The sequence below is a fragment of the Halichoerus grypus genome, chromosome 14, assembly GCF_964656455.1.
Source record: "Halichoerus grypus chromosome 14, mHalGry1.hap1.1, whole genome shotgun sequence".
Lineage (NCBI taxonomy): Eukaryota > Metazoa > Chordata > Mammalia > Carnivora > Phocidae > Halichoerus > Halichoerus grypus.
Window position 1 is genome coordinate 16,136,981 of NC_135725.1, and position 22,356 is coordinate 16,159,336.

At 39.3% G+C, this 22,356-nt stretch overlaps 1 protein-coding gene across 2 annotated transcripts in view; it reads left to right on the forward strand.

Annotated features, from left to right (window-relative positions):
- The window catches only part of RORB (RAR related orphan receptor B), a 250,704-nt gene that overhangs the window by 45,727 nt on the left and 182,621 nt on the right, over positions 1 to 22,356 (forward strand). Inside the window, exon 2 of one of the 2 annotated variants that reach the window (XM_036077751.2) lies at positions 5,123 to 6,369. In XM_036077751.2, the coding sequence (XP_035933644.1) occupies positions 6,363 to 6,369 (7 nt within the window). In that variant the 5' untranslated portion in view covers positions 5,123 to 6,362. Of the gene's footprint in view, positions 1 to 3,889; positions 6,370 to 22,356 lie in introns of those variants that run through there. The other variant, XM_036077750.2, reaches the window with a different exon arrangement.

Consider the following 22,356-nt stretch of genomic DNA (forward strand, 5'->3'; position numbering starts at 1 on the left):
TTAGAACATCAGGTACTGGATACCAAATTGAAAATGACAGAGTCACTGTCCTTAAGATGCTCACTGCACTCATGATGAGCACCAGGTAATGTATGGAAGTGTTGAATCATTATATTGTACGCCTGAAACTAATATTACACTGTATGTTAACAACTAGAATTTAAATAACAACTTTTAAAAAAAAGATACTCACTGTATAATGGGGAAAATGGGATGCAGAAATAATGTGATTTGCATGGGATCACACAGGTAAATTAATTGCCAACTGAGACCTAGACTTCCATATTTTCCTTCTACATGTGCTTTCAAACCCTGATAACACGACAAAGTTGCTGTCTTTATTCAGTTTCTTGATTTTAGTCTCAGAAGAAAAGGTGCCCTTACCAAAGCTCACCCGTGACCACTAATCTCATTCCTTCAAACTCTCTTTTTATATCTGTAACTACCCATTTTGTTCAGTCCCAAATTTATATAGAAGGAAAGAAGTGTGTGTGTGTGTGTGTGTGTGTGTGTGTGTGTGTGTGTGTGTGTGTGTGGAGAGAGAGAGAGAGGGAGGGAGAGAGAGAAAACTCGATCTACCATCTTTTCAAATGAGTGGTCCACCCCTGTCCCATCCACCAAACAACTTGAAAGGATAATCCAAACACTCTCCTGCATCCATCCATGTCTTAATAGCTCTTCACTCCTCAGTCCTAAAGCTTTCCTGAGAATCACTAATAACTTCCTAATCAACAAACCCGATGGCCCTTGGGTTCTCTGCCTGTCTGACTCTGTTGATCATTCCTTCTTTCTTGAAACTCTTACCTACTTCGACTTCTCTGATACAATATCAGTGTAGTCCACCATTGCCCATCCATCCTCATATTCGCTGGCTTATCCCTCCATCCTACCCATTAAAAAGAGACATTTGGTTTCTTCTCATATTATTTTGCTTCTCCTTAATGTTTCTGAGTGTCTTAAAAATCTTTATTTTCACCTCTTAACAATTACCAAATCTCCAGTTCTACATACATATCAAAACTGAAAATTAATCTCAACACTTTCCGCTATTTATTCAAGAACCTACTCTGCCTTCCTTACTTATTTCTATTAATGGTATATTCATTATACCAGCTTCCTATTCATGAAGATTTGTTTGACTTCTCCATCACTATAACCAACACACTGCCCACCAGCACCACCATAGAATCATGAACTAGACTTTGTAGCTTTTGGTTGTCAAAATATATCAACCTTTCCTTTGTTTTTTTTTTTTCATTTTCACTGGTGCCGTTTTAATGCAGACCCACATTATCTATGACCTGATATATTTATTACAAAAGTATTTCCTAGACTCCATGATGGACCTGAATCAGGCATTAGATAATTATTAAATAAATTTTTCACAGTATCCTTTTATCCTCAAAGTCAAAATTCACTGTTCTTTATTTAATGGCATTTAACAAATAACTAGCTTCAGTCCTAGAGTGTGTGGACATGCCATACTGTGCAGTGGACAAGAGTTCAAATGTCCATTTATTCATCTGCAAGTGTATTTTGAGCATCTACTATTTGCCAGGTAAGATGCTAGATTCTGGGGATTCAGCACTGAAAAAAGTAAAATCAGGAAAGTTCCTATACTCATAGAATTTACAATTTAGAGGCTATATCTGGGTTTGAATCACGGATCCAGCATTTTTAGATTTGTGATCTTAGGCAAGTTCCTTGACCTTTCTAAGCCTGTGTTTCTTTATCTTTAAAAAAGGGGGGGGGCAGGGGTTAAGGTAGTGAGCTATAATACACACCATTAGGCTTTTTTAGGAAATAGAAATCAGATAGGCTGATAGACCATGTAGTTCATCCAATAAATGTTAGCTCTTTTGTTTTTTCCTAATCTGTTTGTTATTTTCCTAAGGCTTACCTTACCTCTTATCCCACATATTGGGGCTCATTTTGTTTTGGCCCACACGCACTCTTTCCAATTTATTACATAAAGCACCAGCTATACATTTTTAGCATATTTTCTCTTTTTTCATTTTGAAAAGTTGTTGAAATTGCATCCATACTTAAAAATGAAGCAGAACTTAAAAGTACTAAAAGATTATGAAGACTCTTCATCTGATAATATAACAGAATAGTAATAAATATGAAAATAATTAGGTTTTACTTTCTTTTATAATTATGTAACCAAACCCAAACATCATTTTTTTTCTTACCCAAATTAGGAGAGTTTAAAATGAAAAAGAAAATAAAATCTCTTCTCTCTCCCTCTTTCCTACCCTCCCACCCCTGACCCCACCTTCCATTCATTGGAAACTAAGAAAGAAAAGATCTTATTCAGATAAGTCTTTGCTATACTTCTGGTTCGCATCCGGTGGACAAACAGTGGAAAGTATCCATTCAGCCAATAATTATCACATACCTTATAAAGTACCAAGAGCTCTTCCAAACTCTAGGGAAATCCTGGCCTGTGCTCTCATGGAGCTTCCATTCCTTAGGAAACAGAGCTGTTACAGCTGCTGGGGCTGTAGTAATTACCTCCATGTGAATACACTTACACTTGCAGATGATATTGGAGCTAATCTAGACTATTTTCAGCCTACTAGAGAAATCTGTATAGTAGAGCATCTTTACCGAAGCTTTTCCTTCAATCTTTCTTGGATGCCTCCAGCAACAGTGAGCTCAGTACTTGACCATTTCCATTTTTCATAGGTTTAAATATTTAAAGTTCTTTTTTTCCTCATTTTCCCAATATTTAAGATAGCTTTATATATCTTTCTCAACTTTCACAGCCACATAGCCCCCCTAAACACCCAGTCTTCTAGTCATTCCAAATGTAATATTATTATCAATATTGCCAGTGTTCCTCCTCTGAGATTCATGTTCTTTAAAACAGTCTCTATAGACTCGCCAGCTCAGCATATGGTGAACCATTACTTCCTATTTGGTTCAAGCATTTTAGGATTGAAATAATCCTAAATGCCGTGTTGACCCTACCTGGTTGGCTCATAATAAACCCTTGCCTCTGTCAGGATATTTCTTGTCATTATTACTCTGTGGCCTTATAGCTAAATCTGAGGGGTGGTGTTATGTCCAGAAAGCAGGTTAGCAGGAACAAAAGTGAAATTATATCAATTTTTTAGATTAAGTACAGTGCTATGTGACCTACTGATTTTCATTTAAAATTATCAACTTAGAACATCCTTCAGACCCAGGGACAAAAGCAGAGTTTCAAGATTATAAGAAACCAAATCATAACGTAATCATTCAAGTTCACTTCATGTGAACAAGGTCATTATATCAATATATTATTATGCCAATAAAAATATGGATAGTTGCTGGCAGATAGGTTACAAAAATATCAGATAATCATAAGTATTTTATGACTTCTGGAAAATGCTGATTTCTTTAACTTAAGTCCTGAATATTTATTTTACACAAATGGGTTCCATTCAGTTGACATAATTTGCAACTTACTAGGAAAGCTCAAGAACTCAGTTTTTTTAATTTTTAGGAAGATCCAAAATGTCCCAGATTGCCACAGTATAACCAATGACCAACATTTATTCCACTCTAAAAAAGAAATACTTTTGTACCACTATATATAATACAGTTTTTAAAATTATAAATTTAAGTCTTTATTTCTAATTAATTTTTTTCAGAAGTTTTCGGAAGGGATTAAGAACTGTGTGATAGGGTTCTAAGCAAAATTATGCATTGTTGAACCGACAAAGCAAAGGACATATAAAAATGTGTAGGAGGGGGGAAAGGCACTTATAATATATGTGTTGACTATCTTTTTTAAGAATTACAGATATTGCAGCAGTAAAAGAATTCAATAAATGTTCAGCAATTTAAGACTAGAAGAGTTAAAATTCCTGAATTTTGAAATTTCTCTTTAATCAGAAATAGAAACTAAAATAATCACAACAATAATAATTATAGTGTTTACAAAGGCTTTAAAGAACTTTCAACATTCCTGTGTCTCTGCTTGAAGCACATAAAATTAAAATGATGTAGTCACAATTTGTTTCTTGACTATTTTATATTCAGTAATTTTTAATGAAGCAACTAAATTAGGCATAACTTAGTGCAGCTTTAATGTAGTTATGATGAATATATTTTACTTGATTAAAAATGATAAAACTGGGGAGCCTTAAATATTATCTTAAAAGATTAACTACTGTGTCAATTACAAATCTAGGGGAAAGGTATTTATAAGGGAATAACTATTCTGAACAGTAACTTCCTTTTGTTCATTTCATTTAATTAAAGACTTAATCAACTTGCACTCTTAATAGTAAAATTTTCCTAAATTACACATTGGCTTGCAAATGGAAGGGCATATAGCAGGGCTAAGTCAATTTAGCACTAAAGAAGATTCAGCAAGTAATCCATTTTTTATTTAAAGCTGGGGGGGGGGACTACTTGGCAGTGTAGGGTGCAGTAATTAACTAAATAATCGCCAATTCTGCATTGCACTTTGTGTTACATGACAGAATATGAATAAATACCAGTAAAAATCAAATTATTTGTACAGGTGAATGATGATGAGGCCTGCTCTGCCAACAGGTACACTAATGAGTAGGAGCCTCAATGTCTTAAGACTGAGTAGAAGAAGCAAATTTTTCCCCTTTTAGGGGACCAATTAACCTACTATGGTGGGGAGCCAGGGAGTAGATGTGATCACTATGTGTTTACTGTGTCCACTGAGAGGGGAAAACTTGCAAAGGAACAGTTTTGATATATGCATTGAATTTTTATCAAAATACAAATAAATGGTCATAGATGACAGTTTTCACCTAAGGAATACAAAATACTTATGTTTAATTGCCAGTCTCCAATACATAGATAAATGTCTTCTCATAGCAAGTGGGCTTGAAATTCCTCCCTCCTAGAGCCCTTGCACCTTTATCAAATAAGCAGCACCACACAATCATGCCTCTGGCCTCAGCCACCTCCCTGGCATCACTGGGATAACCACAGTCAGCTGGGGCTGTTATCCTTGAATAGGGTAGCCCAATGCCAGGAGATTTCCAAATGCTAATAAAAATTTCCTTGACAAAAGAAAGTAGTAAATATTTTAAAAATAATTTTTTAAAAAACTGAAGAAATCTTAGTGTGTCGTGTTTTCTGTTTTTAGGATTCAGGGCGGGAAGCATCAGAAAGATGGTTTGAAAGGAAGCGGATGGCACTTGCATGGGACTGCATTTTGGTTACGCTCAAAGTGATGGAAGTTGATTTGCATGATTCTGCCACTAAAACTGAAGCGTCCTGTTCATGGAAACCCCCGCCAGAGATTCGGAGTTTACCGAAAGAGGACTCTGCAGAGCGCTGCCAGAAATTCAAAACTAACTATCGGGGCAGGCAGTCGGGGCGAGAGAGGGACGGAACGTGGGACCCGGGGAGCCCCACGACTCTCGCCTCTAAAAGGACTGTCAGTGCCTTCTCCCTCCTCCTGGAGTCGGAAGTGAATGTCACCTGCCGATCTGCCCCACTCTCTGGGTCGTTCCCTCTCCTTCGCCCAGTTCGGACAGTCTCTAGTGACCAGCTTCAGCTCCGGCCGCCTTCGGGCTCCAGTGTCCCTAACCCCCGCCTCTCTCCGGGAATCGCGTCCCCTCCCCCGTGGTCCCGGCCCCTCCAAGCGCTGCCGGGCGCTGATAGGCGGCGGCGCTGACAGGAGGCGGGGCCTCGAAGTCCCGGCCAAACCCGCCCTCGCGTATAAGCCCCTTCTCGGCTCTCTCTCTCCATCTCTCTCCTCTCTTTCTCTCTCGCTCCCTTCCTCCCTGTAACTGAACAGTGAAAATTCACTGGATCCGCTAACAGGCACAGATGTCATGTGAAAACGCACATGCTCTGCCATCCACACCGCCTTTCTTCCTTTTCTGTTTCCTTTCCCCCCCCCCTTGCTCCTTCTCCTTCTTCTTTGTAACTAACAAAACCACCACCAACTCCTCCTCCTGCTGCGGCTGCCCTTCCTCCTCCTCCTCAGTCCAAGTGATCACAAAAGAAATCTTCTGAGCCGGAGGCGGTGGCATTTTTAAAAAGCAAGCACATTAGAGAGAAAGAAAAAAGAAAAACAAAAGCAAAACAAAACCCAGGCACCAGCCAGACAGCACATTTTTTTCACCCTTCCTGAAAACAAACAACCAAACAACCATCAAAACAGTCATCACCACCACCATCAAAACTGTTAGCATAGCAGCGGCGGCGGCGGCAAACGTCACCCTCCGGCCACGGCGTCCGCCTAAAGGGATGGTTTTCTCGGCGGAGCAGCTCTTTGCCGACCACCTTCTTCACTCGTGCTGAGCAGGATTTTTGGGCTCCGCGGTTCGGGCTGGGAGCAGCTTCATGACTACGCGGAGCGGGAGAGCGGCCACACCATGCGAGGTAAGCGAGCCCGCGGACACCGAGGCTCCCCGGGTCCGGCTAACTCCAGCCAGATGGGGAGATGGGGGAGGGGAGCGCACCCCGCAGAAGGGGAAGAAGGTTCTCGGGGCGCGGGTCTGGAGTTCGCGTTCGCAGGTGGGCTACAAATGGCCTGGGCGTAGAAAGTTGTGGGAAGGTGTTGATGCCTCTCGGGAGTTCTGGAGGGACGCAGGAGGGCGCCTTTTTGGAGAGAGGAGCGGCGCTAGTTGCTTCCTCCCGGTGCATGAGTTGCACTGAACCATTTTTGCTTGTCACTCTCATGTGCGGAAGCGGACGCCGGATGGAGAGGGCTGCCTCCCGACAGAAGCGGCTGGAAGCACCCGGCGCGCAGTGGTGGCCTGCCCGGGTTGGGTGCGCTGGGCGCACGGGCAGGCGGCGGGGCGCGAGCGAGCGGGCACACATACTCCAGGTTACTAGGCCCACCAGCGTCCCGGCCCGCTAATACGTCCCTTCGTGGGAGTGGTAGGCAGAGGGGCGGTGTCGCGGGACTGGACTGGGATCGTCCCCTGCGTGGGTCCCTTGCGCCGGCGCTACGCCCTGGCCAGGTCCGCGTGCTGGAGCCCGTACGGTCCAGGGACGAGCGCCGCCCCAAAAAAGTTGCGCGGAGAAAGTTCCAGAGGATAGGAGAGCCCGCGCTACCCACGGCAGAGAAGGCTCTTTTATCAAAGGGCTGCTGCGGGAGGCGTGCTGGGTGAGCCCTTGAGCCAAGACCCCCAGCGGCGACAGCGGTGGCAGGTCCCTGGAGCAAGCTGGCAGCTGTGGGGCGGCGCACCAGGGACAGGGGAGAGATACTTCCCCTGGGTACCCTCTGGGCTGCCCCAGTGGATGGCCTGGCCGGGTTTAGGGAGTCACTTTGTCGGTCTCTTCCCCTGCAGTGCTGGGACCTTCAGGTTTCCTGCGCGCTGTGCTCGGACCCTCTCTCCCCCACTTTCTGCTTGGCCACAACTTCACTCTTTTCTTGGAGAGCGGGCCGGGTGCCAGCGTGCCATGGGGATATGTGCAGGTCACTGGGCACCTGCCTCACCCCGTTTTTCTTCCTGGCCACTCCGCAGTTCTTTGTGGGACTCTCCTCTACCCTTTGCATGCCCTCCTGGTCCTGGCAAAATAAAGTTGAAGGTGGCTAACCCCGGACCTCCCTACATCCCTGACCGGCGACAGGTGGACTAGGCAGGTAGAACTTGGGAAGGTGGGGCTGCAAACACTCCGCGCCTTCCACCGGGCAGTGTACACCTCCCACTCTCTCCCCCAACACTTACCTCTCTAGGGGGGCCCCCAGGGGGCAGCGGGCATGCTCTCCCTGCTCCGCACACTGTGGACCCTGGAACTTGGACTCTAGGGCAGGGATTGGGTTAGCCGGCTGGGTTCTGGGACGTGGCAGGAAAGGGAAGGAGGAAGAACAGAGAGGTTGTCCAGGGAAGTGAGTGGGAGGGAGATAGCTGAAGATCAGGGACAAGGACATCTTCGTGGGATGATTGACCCGTGCCCTGGAAGTGGGAGCTCCCGTCATGCGAACTGGTTCCAGTTGAGTGTCCCAGTTGGGGGTTTGGTCACAGGCTCCACTGTCCAAATTCTTTCAGAAAACTGTACTTGGGCAATTGGCGAGTATAGAACCTTAAGTGAAAGATGCCCCCGTCTTTGTTTTTCTTTTTCTGCCCCATCTCACCACCATCCGCTCTCCTTTCAGTTTCGCCTACTCTGGCCAGGGGCTGCCAGTTCGCCCTTCCCTTACTTCTCCCCTTCCAACATTCCTCGGTTGGCTAGGTTATGTTCTGAAGGTCCGAAAGCACGCGTCACCTTCGCTCCGACCCGGCACTAGGATGTGCGGCGTAAAAGCCGCTCACTCTCCCCTTAAATTGAAGAAAACGGAGCAGTGTGGGGCAGGAGTGGGTTGTAGCTTGATCGCGCTGCTCCTGAAGGAGCAATATGCCGAGACAGTCCGGGTTCGCCACTGCGCTTGCTTCGTTCGGGGACTCTAACAGCCTGAAGGGTTGAAAGCCAGGAGCTCGCGTAGTGCTCACCTTTAGAAACCAGTCGAAAACCCACACCCGGTTTCCAGAAGGCGTCACCCCAGCCAGGCTGCCCAGAAGAGTTTACAAGTCCTAACTTAAAACGGCTCTCCGGGGGCCCGGGGCCTCCCGCTGGAGAAAAAACAAGCTTACCAGGTGGCAGAGACCTTTCCTCTACCTCCCAGGCTCTCTTTTCCTGACCCCTTACTGTCTCTCCTCTGCCCTCCCTACGCATTTCCTACAGGCTCTACCCTCCCGCAGCATCAGGGGTTGTTCCTTAAGGATAGGTTGAGAAGAGGTCCCGGTTGCTCAGACCTCTTGTGGGAGTCAGGGGTTGAACTTGAGTGTGAACTTGAGAAGTGAGAGCGGAAACGAATCAGCTTTCTCTTGTGCCTCGGCTACTAATCAGCCTGCATCAGGGGGAGGGGATGGTTTCTGAACTCGGCTTTACAGTGTATCCACTCTATTTCTCCCATAAACACCCCCCCCCAGCGCACACACACACACACACACACACACACACACACTCCCCATCCCCAGGTGGTCCCTGTCAATGCCTTGGCCTTGGCTTCACGGTTTGGCAACTATCCTTAGTCAGGAGCTTTGTGCGACGTAAACTTGGTCCAGGATTAAGGGGTCGCCCTCGGGAGCAATCCGGCTAACCCACCCTCCACCTCCTCCAGCCCCCAGCAGACAGGTCTACGATAGTTAAGAGACTTTATCCTGAGGGAAGCTCTGGGGTAAGAAAGGAGTTAAGAGGCTCTGATCTTTGAGGTCATTATGTGCCCACTGCTGAACTGATTCGTTCGGAGCTCGGTGGCTTACTCTGGGCTGGCCTGGGGCGAAGGAGGTTGTCTTTGGTGGCGCACAAAGCATTTCACCCTTTGTCTGCTAGAGGGTACCACATGAGTTCTAGTGATGCTACTTCACAGATTGCATTTTTGAAACGAATAACTTCTGAAGACAGAAGGGAGGACTTTTAATTGGGTCCGTCCATAGGTGAGAAATGAGTGAGCCCAGGTGCGGGTTTCAAGACTCCTTCCTGAGAGGTCTGTCAGCTGTTGATTACACAGGCTCACGGAAATGGTCGGATTTTTCAGCCCTGCCTCCGCAGAAACCCTGCTTCCCAAAACAGGGGCACAGATGTCGTCGCAATCAATAGGTGATTGTGGCTCCTACGGATTAGAAATCTGGTTTTATGCTTGCTGTAAACAAGGATGGGGCTTGGCTTTTCTAAAGCCCAGTTTTCATCTATTATTTTCAGGTAGTTAATTTTTATTAACTGCTAACTTTAGAAAAGCAGCAGCTTGCTCTCAGGGGTATGGTAGCCCTTTGGAAGTCTGGAGCTCTGAATGTACTGCTGGCCAGGCCTTTAGATTTCCTAAACAAATTCTCTATCTTAATTTCTTCCACAAATCCTAATTAAATATTTCTAACCAGAATTCCTATCTTAATTTCTTCCACAAATCCCAATTAAATATTTCTAACCAAGATTCCACATTCCAAAATTAAAAAAAGAAAAAAAAAAAACATTGCTGGAAGGACATCTCTGTCAATAGTCCATTAATAATTGTTTATTAAGTAATCCAGTAAGCTGTCTTAATGGATTCCAAGAAAAGTGAATGTTTAAACAGTTTAAAGAAAAATTCTAAAGGTCTGTTTCAAGTATTGTTGGGAAAAAATAAAATATTTTCTTAGGTGGTTACATCCTGGGACTCTCTCCTCCCCCCCATCCCCATCATCCTGAGTGAATTTACAACAAGTATTATGACCCAGAAGTGTTTGATATCCTCAGTTTTTGGGATATGTATTAGTAGCACCAAGGCTTTTTACTTTTCTAGATGTTCAGATAATCAGGAACTGGGAAACCAGGATGGAAATATAAAGGGAGAAATTCTGAACAGCAAGACTCACAAACATGAAGGATACAAGATTAAAACTCCTTTGGTAGAATTCATGTAAAACTTAGAAGTCCTGGATTTTGCTTTTGCTATCCTGTTTAGAAAACCCTTGAAAGATCTTTTCTTGTATCATTATTAAAGTGGTGTATGTGAAGCTTTGCTTTAACGTAAATAACATGTTTATTTTATACTCTTCATCAAATATGAATGCTAACATTTACTTATTTTGGTAACCATTTGTTAAATACTAAACTATTAGCAGCCTTAAAAGTGATTGTTCTGGTGTAAATGTAATGAGAATACACTTTATTTCAAATTTAAATGTTACAGAATCATGAAACCTAATTTTACCACAACAAGGACTTAGCAGCACCAAGAAAATATTAACTGTTGGGGTTGGTCTTCATGAAAATGACATTGGAACTGTGTCATAATACCTACGTTTTCCCTAAAAATAGCATATATAGAATTGGCACCAGGATTTTAATGTGCTTCAAGTTTTTCTAGGTAAAAAAAACAAAACTTTTTTTTCAGCTATTATAACAAATTTTACAAACTTGTATCCACCTTTTAGAAATGTAATGTGGCCATTTTAGTTTTTATACCCTTTAGTACAATAGTCCTGAAAAATAGAAGTGTGAACCACAACACATTAACTAGATTTTTTTCATTGCAATGAATAATATAACTCTAATTTGAAGGACATAGTATAACACTCAATTAATACAGAGTTTAAAATTATTCTAGTAAATTATCAAGTTAAAAAAATTCTACATAGGTCTGCTGGTGTTCTGCAAATTTGTAAATAAAGTGAAGTTCTAAATTGTGAACAATAACATCATTGTTACTGTACATGGGTGAAATCTAAGCCTTGCAGATAATTATATGAGGAAATAGGAGAATTAATTCCAAAGTTAAAACCATCAAATTCTGAACAGATTGTAACAAATCAAAGGTGATGAGCATGTATGTTATTAATGCAAAAGTCATTAGTGATTGAGGTGACTTAGTATATACATATACATAGTATATAAGAATTTCTTAAGACTAAATCATTTTTGTATTTATTCTATAAAGGCATTGAAAGTTTTAAATTATATTGCCATTAATTTAATGTAATTGACATTAATGAAACATTTTATTGTGATGTTAAATTATACAGAAAAGTAAATACAAGGAGTGGACACTGTGCTTAATAATTGATATTTATTCTCAGTGTGGTTTTACTATTCCATCCATTCTCATCTAAGGGATAGAAATTAAGTAGACAAATGAAATAAGTCTTTTGTAATGTAATGAGTAACGACATTTGATAAAATGAGCACTCTACACATAAAGTATTATTCCTGTAATTTTGTAATCATCTTCCAATTACAGCTTCTTGCAAATATTTATCTTACTTTGAATAGAATCTCTGACTTAACAGAATCCCTAGCAGATAATAGCAGTCTTTGGAGGCGTCTGTTGATACACACTGATACACAATATGTATATGTATGTGCCTATAACCACCCACTCAGACAAGAAGAATGAATATTTGAGAGAGAAAATCATTCTTATCTTTGCTTTCACAATCCAGACTTCCAAATTCAAACATATTTAGAGAAACAGACGTAACTTTCCAGAGCATTCAAAAGGAAGAAATGAATACATGTGGCACTTGAGTCGCATAAAAAGAAACTGTTAATAGCATGTATTTATAAATAATCTACACAAAACTCCATTATACTACCTAATGATAATTAGAGAGAAAAGGAATCAAAGAATTCAGGACTGCCAAATAAATAAAATATTCCCTCTCAAATTAAGCTACAAATTCATAGATAACAAGGCTTATGCCATGAATTGAAGGATGCCTCCTTTGTAGCACAAGACAAAGGGAGCATAGAGGAATAAATATTGATTGAACTAATCATCTGATGAATAGAAATGAGATTTACCAGTGCACCAATATAATAGGCTATGTTAACTAGTTCTTTCATAGCGCATATGCTGCCCTTTCAACCCCTGACCCCATCCATTCAATTCTTAATGAGGGAAACCACAGGTGTTATAACGGCATTTATAGTGAATCAAGCTAAATATAATAACCATGTGGCTAACTAATGGCATTGAGGGGGTGGATTCTTATGAAAAGAAATAGTGTGATCATAGTGTCACAAAATTATTATGCATTTCAAGCCACTTAGAATTTTGGCTTGCTCTGTTCACCTTTAAAATATATCCCTGTGGCCATCAATATTTCAAGTCCTAGATTTATTTTCCCCTTAATAAGTGCAATTCTAGTCATGCTTATCTGAGGAGTCAAAAATGTTACTCAATATATACATTTTACCTACGTTGCTTAATACTTCTCATAGTAAGCATTGAAAACATTTAAAAATAACACTTAGAAGGTATACTATTTTATACTTAATATGACATGCTTTTTTCTTGATTAGTGTTTATTTCTTAAATAATCGAAACAGACTATAACTTTGTAATAATTATTATAATTATATGAAAAGTTTTGTTTTAAAAATTAAATTGGGATGTTCTTGGCTTAGGCAGGTTCTTACAAAGGCCAAAATGAACATGTCACCCTTTTCCAAAACATGAGGCTAAAAACTTGTCCAGAAACATGCCCTTATGAAAGAGCAAAGGTAATTTGTTTTGACTTAAGCATGCTCACCTCTGCATCACAATATTTTATTAACTGGCTGGGTATGATGACTTTGTAAATTACTTTGCTAAAAAGAGTATTTGTTGATGTCATTTTTGTGTGTGATTAGTTATCATATCATGTGGTCCTGGGTTATATTTCTCTAATTCAGAGGAATTATAGACATCAGCAAAGAAAGGGAAAATTAATCTGATTGTTTACTGAATTATGTTTTTTGTTACTAGTTATCACCTTGTACTCATGTGAGCCCAATATCCTGGTACCGTAGGGTATATGAAGGATTTGGGTTGCTTAAAGAAAACCGTTACATAGATTTTATCTCATAGTAAAGCTTTTTTTCCAATGAATATTACAAGTCAATTTAAATTATATTTTTAAAAATGTTCTTATGACTGTTCAGTAAAGCACCCTTCTTTAAAGACTGTTAAATTCATTACCTGAATTTCATTAGAATTATGCTGTGATCATGTGACAACAGCAGATATACAATATTTTCATATTTAATCAGAACTGCAAAAGGTATTCTCTGAATTTGGACACAAAATCTTCCTTAAAGAGGAAACAGCAAAAGCTTTTTTAAAAGGCCTTGACATTTATAGTCCTTATTTGGCATGGAATAATAAGTATTACTGGCCACAAACAAAATTATAAAATATTTTATTTTAATCTTCTATTTTTTAAATACCACTTTCAAATACAAATTTCTTTCCTTATTTGGAACCAACTAAGTTTGATTCTCCCCCATTCTAAAAACTTTGTCAAACTCATGGATCAACTCATTTCTCGGAGAACAAAGTAAGATGTACTCTCAAGAATAAGATTTTCAGTTTCAATTTTCAATTTTAATTTTAAAAAGGATAGGCTCTAAGATTTCATCTTTTACAGACTAATATATATATGTATATGTATATATATATATATATATATATATATATATACACACACACAAATAGAAATGTAAGTGATTAACATTTATTTATTCAGGATTTATTGAGCATCTACTCAAAGCAGTGCACAGAACTGAGCCTTAAGAATGCCCAAGTTGGGGGCGTCTGGGTGGCTCAGTTGGTTAAGCGACTGCCTTCAGCTCAGGTCAGGATCCTGGAGTCCCGGATCAAGTCCGGCGTCGGGCTCCCTGCTCAGCGGGGAGTCTGCTTCTCCCTCTGACCCTCCCCCTCTCGTGCTCTCTCTCTCAAATAAATAAATAAAATCTTTAAAAAAAAAAAAAATGCCCAAGTTGGTAAACAAGGGATGAGTCAAAGCTATGGTCAAAGCAAGAGCAGAACAGAATGCAGTGGGAACATAATCAGAACAGCTCTCCCAGGAGAAGGGATATTTTCGATGGGCCCTAAAGATGAGCAGAAGTCCAACTTTGGTTAATTTGCTCATCATAAATGAAGTTTATTAAATCATTGTTTGTTGTATTACCCAGTTGTCTTTTCAGTTGGTACTATGTGAAATTTAGTTCATCAAAGTAGAACTCCTGAAAAGAGCATATCCTGATGTAGAACAAGTAGTAGTATTGTTTTCATATAAAACTTTTACTAGTAAAATGATTTTCAAGTGACAATTTGAAGAAACCTCTAAGGTAATTCTAAAATACAAAAGGAAAATTTTAAATAACAAAAAGAAAAGAAATTACAGAAAGAAAATTTTAAATGACAAAAAGAAACCTCGAGGGGCATCTGGGTGGCTCAGTTGGTTAAGCATCTGCCTTAGGCTCACATCATGATCTTGGGTCCTGGGATCTAGCCCTGCATCGGGCTCCCTGCTCAGAGGGGAGTCTGCACCCCCGCTTGTGCTCTCTGCCCTTTCTCATGCTCTTTCTCTCAAATAAATAAATAAAATGTTAGAAAGAAAGAAAGAAAGAAAGAGAAAAAGAAAAAGAAAGAAAGAGAAAGAAAGAAAGGAAAAGAAAGAAAGAAAGAAAGAAAGAAAGAAAGAAAGAAAGAAAAAGAAAGAAAGAAAGAAAGAAAGAAAGAAAGAAAGAAAGAAAGAAAGAAAGAAAGAGAAAGAGAGAAAGAAAGAAAGAAAGAAACCTCTAAGGTAATTTTAAATTACAGGAAAAAAAAGTCTCCTTACACTAAAGGAAACATATTTTTTGAGTATAGTTTGTAAAAAAAATAATAAATAAATAAATAAGCACGGGGGGGGAACAGAGAAAAACACCTTAGAGTGTCCTGATACATTTGTTTTTATAAGAGAAATTCTTATTTTTGTAAAATAAGAAAATGGCTGATACATACTGAGTGTCATTTTTTTTTTTTCAACATTCAAGGTTATACTGGAAAGTAGCGATATCTGCTCTAGAAAATTCCTTAGATTGCTGGATATCAGAGAGAATAAAATCTACTGAAGTAATAGGGTATGTCAGCAATATCCAAGGGCCATAGTGATGTTCCTCAAATTCTTCCATTCCAAGAACTTGGATATAAGATTGAACTCTGAAAATTAAATGATAAAATCAACACATCATCATCTTGCTGATTTTTGAGCTTTTCTTTCTCTTAAGCATATTTAAAGAAGGAAAATTCCTGGCCTCCTAGATAGTAAGAAAAATGTGAGAGTATAAAGCAAGGATCAGCCGCACCCTGCCCAGTGCTATCTATAGGTAAATCACTGATCACACTGAGACACGTATCCATAGCCATTCATCATCAGGCTCTTCATTTGGAAGTGATTATTTGGCGTTCTGGTCTTATACATTAGCTCCTGTGAGCTTACTTCACCTGAATTCTCATACAAAGATCTAATCCACTCTGAAACACTGGTGAGATCAAGTTTCTGAGCCTACGAAGCTGAAACCCAGACCCTGGGTTGGGGAGAATTCACAAAGTGAATTTCACTGCTGAGACTTCCAGGCAGCCAAATTGCCACTCTTGGTCCTAACCCACCACATTCGCGTGAACCTCACCTTTAAATGTCTGCATGGTTAGCAAGACAGAGTCATACATTTTCAGCCTTGAACAATAGATGTGTTTCTTAAAATGCTGCTTATTAATTGGAATTTATCAGACTAAGGAATGGTGCTCTTCCATTGTCACACTTCCTGATAATATAATGGCTATTGTACTCGATCTGTTTATTTCTTGGGCCTCGAAGAATTCAAGAAGTGGCTTAATGACCCCATTTCTTGGGGCTTTTCTAAAAAAGGTGAGAGATTGGAAGAGAGGGCACACAAAGACCCCTCTAACATTTAGAAGCTTTGATTGAAGAGTTATTAATAAGGTACCTTTTTCTGGACACCCCCTCCCTCACCTCTTTACTGAGCCATCAAGGTACTGCTATGTTGTAGGACAATGGACACGTAGATCCATTTCATGTTACGCGTGGGCCAGTGTGCTTTCTGGGTGGTGAATGGAGACTGAATCTTTGTGGAGAACAGTGGTTTTACTTGAAGTGACATATGTAATATGAGTCTAGATTTTTCACTCTGGCTGTTATGAAAATTCCCAGTACTTAGTAAACATTAAACCTCTATTTTAATCTTTCCATTAAAAAGACTATTTAAAGACCGTCTTGTTAAATAGGATCAGAATGTGTTGTTGCCTGTAATTAATTCTGAGACTAGGAAATTCAGACAGTAGTACTATTTTTATTTGCCTAAATAGTATAATGAAAATAATTGTAACTAGTTATTTATTGAGCTACGTTTGAAATATGTTTAATTTCACCTGCCCAAGACATGGGTCATAAAAGTACGTCATATGCATTTCATAATACTGCATTAGCAATGAATTAGACCCCTATTCTAAATTTCCCAAGTAAAAATTTCAGTGTATCACTTGAGCTGCCGTGAACATGCAAGTCATATTTTACCATCCAGCAGCTGTTGGCTTCCAGATCCCAGCGTCAAACAATAACACACAAGTTGAAACAACTTAGACATGTTGAGTTGCTAATGAATAATTGGCTCTCATTATTATTGTCAGGTCAAATAATAAAATTATTACACAGAACATTTCCTATTAACTCATACATAAGTTGTGCCTGGCACATAGCAAAGGAATTAAACACTTTTTCCTAAAAAAAAAAAAAAAAGAAGAAGAAGAAACCTTGTTCCAAATTTCCACAGTTATTGAATATGAACAAATGCCACACAGTCTGCTTAAATAGAGGAACATTTGTTCAGGAAAAACACATCGTATCATTAAGGTGCAGTGCTTCTTGGCAGTAATCTGTTTTTTTACAAAATAGTTTAGATAAATTCATTTTGAAATTTTTCGGATCCTAACCTATTTGTCAGTTTGCTCTAAAATTAAGTTTAGAACAGTCTAATATTCTTTTTTTTCTTTTAAATTCTAACTACCTTTCAAAAGGCTTAATTCTAAGCACTTCCACCCTTACACATATATTTTCATTCTTGAGATTAGGAAAAAAAAAAAAAGTTATGTACCAAAGGAAACAAAGGAAAGGAGTCTTTCCAAAGACAGCTCAGAAATATCAATGATAAGCATGCTAAAAGGGAAGGATTAACACCTTTCCAGTTGTGCTTTTGTTTTATTTCCTTTTGTTTACTAATATTACTGAGGGTCAGTTCTGGCTGCCACGCATGCCAGTTAGTTAGAATTTATTTTATTTGTTGTAGAAAGTGTTCTTTTGTAATGAAATAAATTGATTCTGAATTTCTTTCCACTGCAATTTCATTAATGACTTTTGAAAGGTTATCTAACGTGGTTGTTGTGAGTGTTGATTCAGGTCAAACAGACTTTCTTTCATCATAGTACAATGACCAAAAAGTAAAAGAAAACACATGACAAAGTTGTAGCTGACCCCTAACAGTGGATCTTGCTTAAATGTGATTGATTCAACAAATCTTGATTACTGAGTACTTACAATATATAATAGGTGATGTCCTCTAAGATGACAGTCTCAAGAAAAATGGTTTTTCTAATAAAATTCCTTAGATAATTTTTGTTTCATTTGAATTTCTCGGGTCTCCAATGTTGATTACATCCTTTTTTCCTAAATGAGAAAAATAGATGACTTGTCCATAATTATTTGTTAAAGAGGTTGAAACTAGAACTTGATTTTTTTTTTAATTTTTTTATTGTTATGTTAATCCCCATACATTACATCATTAGTTTTAGATATAGTGTTCCATGATTCATTGTTTGTGCATAACACCCAGTGCTCCATGCAGAACGTGCCCTCCTCAATACCCATCACCAGGCTAACCCATCCTCCCACCCCCCTCCCCTCTAGAACCCTCAGTTTGTTTTTCAGAGTCCATCGTCTCTCATGGTTCTTCTCCCCCTCCGATTTCCCGCCCTTCATTCTTCCCCTCCTGCTACATTCTTCTTCTTCTTTTTTTCTTTCTTAACATATATTGCATTATTTGTTTCAGAGGTACAGATCTGAGATTCAACAGTCTTGCACAATTCACAGCGCTCACCAGAGCACATACCCTCCCCAATGTCCATCACCCAGTCACCCCATCCCTCCCACCCCACCCCCCACTCCAGCAACCCTCAGTTTGTTTCCTGAGATTAAGAATTCCTCATATCAGTGAGGTCATATGATACATGTCTTTCTCTGTTTGACTAGAACTTGATTTTAATCGAGGGCTTCTGACTGTGAGTCCAGTTCTATTTTCGTTACTCTGTGTTTTCTTTCTTAAGCTGTACTATTTTTTTTGCCCCGGCTACCCATAGCAGACATCAATTACAGAACAGACTAATCAATTACTGAATTATACTTGCTAGGTGCAGACGTTTGACCAGCTTTGGTCCTCAAGATAAAACTCTTTACCAAAGCTCTCATGAGTGTTTTGGCCGTTTAAAGAATAGCTAATAGTAAAGCAAAATTGTTTTTTACTCAATCCCAAGATCTCCTTGGGCAAACAATACTTCTTCACTGTTTTTACTCCTAAAATAATGATAATGACATTTACCGATCTCAGGAAAAATTAAAGTAAGTATTATGGACATATCTACAGATTCTGAATAGAAACTATCCAGTAAAAATCATAACAAATTCAAAATATATAGAGTAAATTTTTCTCATAAAATTTAATTTCATAAACCCAAATAAGTTCTTTCACGGAGATTTCAAATTTTGAGTAAAATTGTGTATTTACAGACTTTTCCTCCACTAAGATCCTAACCTTATCTGCATCTACTTCAAAGAAGGAAACAATTTTACGGGAGGTAGTGATAAAGACTGTTGATTTTTAAATATGAAATTCCCCTTCATTCAGTAACCAACATGCACTTACGTTACAGTTTATAATGTTAATCTACTCATTTGTCCCTCAGCTTGTCAGTTTTCTCTTACGGTGTTTATTTGTCAAGAGGAGGGTTATGTGTCTTTGGCCATAAGCATTTCAAGCAAAGGAATGGGTTGAATAGCCAAGCATACCACCGTTTACCCACCTGAGTTTAATTAATTTTGTGGTTAACCAGGATTGAAAGTCTAGTCAACACATCATTTGTATCAAAGGCCTATTATCATCCTGTCCAATAATATGTCTTGTACAAGCATAAAATATCTTCTTAAGGAAAGAACCTTGACAACCTAAGAAGAAGCCGTGTCTAATTATGCCCAGACATAAAGAAAAAAAATTAAATTTGGCATTAATTCTAAATAAATACAGAGTTCTGTTCTGCCTTAACAATACTGCAATATAATGTGTTTTGCATTTTGACTGAAACGTAATATTCCTTACATCAAGCTACCGTATGGTTAATTTTTATGCTTTCAAGTGAATTCCATTCATATTTCTTTAAAAGCACAATTATTAGTCCACTATTATTGATTTTTCAGGCCTCTTCAGCAAGCTGTGCCATAACACATAGCTCGAAACGCCGTCCCTACCCTGTTGTTTATTCTCCAGGACTCGAATTGATCTTATTACAAAATGGTCCTGACTCCCACACTAGACTAAATCTGACTACAGCTACCATTAGCAAGAAAATGGATTGCGCCAGAATCCTCATCGCGTTGTCTTCATCTTATATTTAGTACCTAGTGTGTTTAATAATATCATATTGGGAAAAATGGTAGGCTTATCTCAGGTGATTCTCTGTTTTACCTCATGTAAAATAACCTGCTTTGCTTCTTCTGTCTTTTAGAAAGAGGGATCTATTTCCTCATGCTCATTAATTCTGTCAGTCTTTGTACTGTAGCTGCTCCTAAGGAAAATTTTGAAAACCTTTAAAAAAGGAACTACGTAAACCTGAGAGGAACTGACAGATGCAGTGTCATCTCTTTACAAATGTGAGAGCAGGTAAAATTTATAATAATCTCCGGCCCATGTCTAGTGCTCTGTAGTTTTCAGTGAGCTTCTGCAGACACGCCCTGGATGACCTACGCAGCATTCGCACGCGACACGCAGGACGGGTACAAGTGGGAACACGCCTCGGGTAGCTGGGCCAGAGGAAACCTCCAAATATAAACAGAGTCCTTTTTAACACTTTGAGAATATGACTTCAATGCCTTAAATTTGATTGTCCCCAATCAAAAACATAAACTGTTTTCCAAAAAAGAGGAAATGTGAACGGCTAATAAACATTTGGTGAGAAAGAGCTCAGCCTCACTTGTTAAAAAAATTAAAACATTATGAATGGCATCTTCACCTGTCCAATTACAGTAGGGTGTGATGACCTGGACACCCTCATATTCTATCGTAGGCATTACATTAGTACAGCCATTGAGCCTAAAACCTTAAAAATGATCATACTCTTTGGCCTAGTAATTCACCTTCTAGGAATCTTTCCAAAGGAAGTCAAGTATCAACAAGACTATATACCAAAAGACTTAGGCCTAAAGACTTATTGTACTCTCATCATGGTATTTTCAGTAATATAGGGAAAAATTGTAATGCTTTTTAAAGCACACTTCATAGTATATATTCACTGTTATACTAGTATGTATTTACCGTATGTTCAATACACTTAACTAGTGTTAAGTATTTATACATACCTGGCAATGTGTTTTAGGTTCTAAGAATAAAATGGTGAGCAAGAACGACATCACTCCCGACCTCACTAAACCTAGGGATTCATAATTTAAAAAAAAAAAAAGTTGAAATGAAAAATGGTATATATGATGTGATCTAAGTTATATAAAATGCATAAAAAAGAAACTGTCAAAAACATACAAAAATCTTAAAAGTCACCTCTAGATATTAAGATACCAGATAATTATTTTGTCATTGCCTTTTCTGTACATTCAAAATTTCCCACATATTCTTTGTAGATTAGTCCTAAGTGTCAACGTGAATGCTCAGTTTCTTTTGCACTGTAAGTAAGGCTGTACTTTATCTATGACTCATTGTGTTTTAGTTCCTCCATTTGCCTGAGGTCAGCTAGCATGATAATAGGGGTAAGGTGAAAACTTAATGGCTCATTAAGACTTATTTGATATTTGCACAACTAGTCACTCGTCCGTAACCAAATATTTATCAAGGACCTGTTCTGCATCAGGCACTATCCTAAGTGTTGAAGATACAGGGGTGATAGGATTCACTCCCATGCTCTGAAGAGCTTAAGAGTCTAGTCTTGAAAGCCATATGCTATAATTCACGAAAAGTACTGGAAATAGCAATAATGTAAATAATAATAATATGCAGTTAAAAAAAGCTTTCTCCATCATTGAGAAATGAAGGGTTCTATCGAAGTTCTTATTAAGAGTGGATTGGGGGGCGCCTGGGTGGCTCAGTCGGTTAAGCGTCTGCCTCCGGCTCAGGTCAAGATCCCAAGGTCCTGGGATTGAGCCCCGCGTCAGGCTCCCTGCTTGGCAGGAAGCCTGCTTCTCCCTCTGCCTGCTGCTCCCCTTGCTTGTGCGCTCTCTCTCTCTCTCTGTCTCTCTCGCTCTCTCTGTCAAATAAATAAATAAATAAATCTCTTTAAAAATTTAAAAAAAAAAAAGTGAGTTGGGGCGCCTGGGTGGCTCAGCCAGTTAAGCCTCCAACTCTTGATTTTGGCTCAGGTCATGAATCCAGGGTTGTGAAATTGAGCCCCACGTTAGGCTCCGTGCTGGGGTGTGGAGCATACTTAAGATTCTCTCTCTCGCTCTCCCTTGCCCCTCGCCGCACCTCTAAATCCCTCTAAAGAGTGAGTGAATATTGCCCTTTTTGTCTCTGAAGGCTCATATTAATTTGAGATATATGTTATTTCAAATATTGGAGGAAAGATTAGGATACTCATATAGAAACATTAATCGACTTGCCTTCATTTTACCTCCACTAAACTAGTCCATGTGTATTTCCTGATAATACTGTGGGGTTTTACAATTCTTGGAGACGTTAAAGAACACCAACACAGACACACTCAAGTCTCAAAATATAAGCAGCTAGAGGATTAAGTGATTCCTGTTGGTGAGGTTGTGGGAAATTTGTAAATATTTGTATGCTCTGAGGTAGATAAGGAATCCCAAT